This window comes from Tamandua tetradactyla, chromosome 14 (genome assembly GCF_023851605.1).
Source record: "Tamandua tetradactyla isolate mTamTet1 chromosome 14, mTamTet1.pri, whole genome shotgun sequence".
NCBI lineage: Eukaryota > Metazoa > Chordata > Mammalia > Pilosa > Myrmecophagidae > Tamandua > Tamandua tetradactyla.
This window is the reverse complement of record NC_135340.1, coordinates 93,950,856-93,953,157: the sequence shown is the minus strand read 5'-3', so window position 1 is coordinate 93,953,157 and position 2,302 is coordinate 93,950,856. Positions and strand designations below refer to the sequence as shown.

The 2,302-nt window shown below is 49.7% G+C and overlaps 1 protein-coding gene across 1 annotated transcript; it reads left to right on the top strand.

Annotated features, from left to right (window-relative positions):
- Window positions 1–486: 486 nt before the first annotated feature.
- On the top strand, window positions 487–2,064 carry ANKRD34C (ankyrin repeat domain 34C). Its single transcript, XM_077128547.1, has one exon. The coding sequence runs from the start codon at window positions 487–489 to the stop codon at window positions 2,062–2,064; it is 1,578 nt and encodes a 525-aa protein (XP_076984662.1).
- The last annotated feature ends 238 nt before the right edge of the window (window positions 2,065–2,302 follow it).

The following is a 2,302-nucleotide window of genomic DNA, read 5'->3' as shown; positions in this document are numbered from 1 at the left end:
AGCAAGAGGGGCACAAACTTTTCTTCATGGAACTCTGAGGTTAGTAGTGCAGACATACGTGAAGCAGAAGCTTTCTGAATTGCCTTTGCGATAAGTATTCTGCAGTCAACACCGTAACAGCTGGCGGATTTTTTATTACTTACCATATGCTACGGTACAGTATTGCGATACTGCTTTACATGCATTATATGTTAATGTTTTATACACACTATCTCATTTAATCTTCACAGTGACTCTGAGGTAGGTTCCTATCGGACTCCCCACCTTGCAGATGAAGAAACTAACTCGAAGTTACGTGACTCACCCAAGGTGACCTAACTTGGGATCAGGCTGGGATGTGACCTAACTTGGGATCAGGCTGCAAATGTAGACTTTGCAACAAGCACGCTGCATAGATAAGCTTTAGAATACATGACGCTTTTTCTCTGTTCTTCCCTTGCTAGGTCTGATGCCGCTGTAGCTCAGAGACGCTAAGCTTTAGCCAGGATGATGGGTGACGACACTGAATTGAGAACTGATGGAAACTCACTTTTGAAGGCTGTGTGGCTCGGAAGGCTCAGGCTGACCAGACTTCTCCTAGAAGGAGGGGCCTATATCAATGAAAGCAACGACAAAGGTGAGACGGCTCTCATGGTGGCATGCATCACCAAACATGTGGACCAGCAAAGCATCAGCAAGTCCAAGATGGTGAAGTACCTGCTGGATAACAGAGCAGACCCCAACATTCAGGACAAGTCTGGCAAAACCGCCCTCATCCATGCCTGCATTAGAAGAGCTGGGGGAGAAGTGGTCTCCCTGTTACTGGAGAATGGGGCAGACCCTAGTCTTCAGGACCGCACTGGGGCTTCTGCACTGGTTTATGCAATAAATGCAGATGACAAGGACGCACTGAAACATCTCCTGGAGGCCTGCAAGGCCAAAGGGAAGGAGGTGATCATTATAACAACTGACAAGTCCTCTTCAGGTACCAAAACCACCAAACAGTACCTGAACGTCCCCCCTTCACCCAAGGTGGAAGACAGGCAGCCTTCCTCGTGTGTGTCTCCCTCTGACGTGGAACTGAAAACTCCACCTGGTGAGAAGGAAGATGACTTTTTCAGCCTCCAAACGGGACACCCAGGTGGTTGCTCCCCCTCCAAGGCTCTCAATGAGCCCGGGTCCCCCACTAGGAAAGGCAGTAACCTCAAAAGGGCCCGTTTACCCCAGCTGAAGAGGCTCCAGTCTGAACCGTGGGGCCTGGTGGCGCCCTCCGTGCTGGCGGCTACGACGCGGCAGGAAGAGACACCTGGTGTCAGCATAGACAGTGACGTCATCAAGAGCATCAGTGACGTGTCCTTCCCCAAACGGGGGCCCCTCTCCAGAACCAACAGTATCGACGGCAAGGACCTTGCCTTCTTCCCCACAGTCACGGACCAGGTTCTGAAGATTCCAGCCTCGGCAGCACCAGCATCCCGGAAAGCTGGTCAGACTACTCACCCACGTCTGGCTCGAAGAGGTACTCTGCCTGTTGACCAAGACAAGGGTGGCATGGGTCCATTAGGACCATCTGCTCTCAAAGACCCAGTGGTCCTCAAACTGCTGGAAAGCAATTTCTATGATTTAGACTTACAGCCCGTGGCTGACCCGCCCAGCTCCGTTTCCCTGGAGTCAGGAAAAGGACATTTAGATAGAAAGAAGCTCAACAGCTCCCACCTGTCTCTTTTCCATGGCTCTAGGGAGTCCCTGGATGCCGTGCCTAGCACATCTCCCAGCTCAGTGCACCGCAGGCCACCCCATCTTCTAGAAAGACGAGGTTCTGGAACTTTGCTGCTGGACCGCGTTGCTCATTCTAGGCCAGGCTTCCTTCCACCTCTAAATGTGAACCTGAATCCACCTGTCCTGGATATGAGACCGAGCAACAAACCTTCTTCCCCACTGGCTAGTGGCTTAAAATCCATGGTTCCCGTTGCTCCAACTTCACCAAAAAGAGTTGACTTGAGAAGTCAAAAGAAGCTCCTCAGAAGGCATTCCATGCAAGCCGAACAGATGAAGCAGCTGTCTGACTTTGAAGAAATTATGACCTAGTAGTTTTGTTTCAGAAAGCTTTTTTTTTTTTTAAATCGATATAGTTTATGAAAGGGACCATAACCAAGACCAACTCAGTCATGCAGGTTCTCTACACGGTCATCAATTCCTTAATGCTGGTGCGTGGCTGCTTCAGAGCCCAGTGCCTCACTTCCGAAATAATCCCCAGATTTTTGTAGGTCTACTTGAAAAGAGCTCAGGATAATTGGTTTTTGGTGATGAAATTAAAAATAAATTC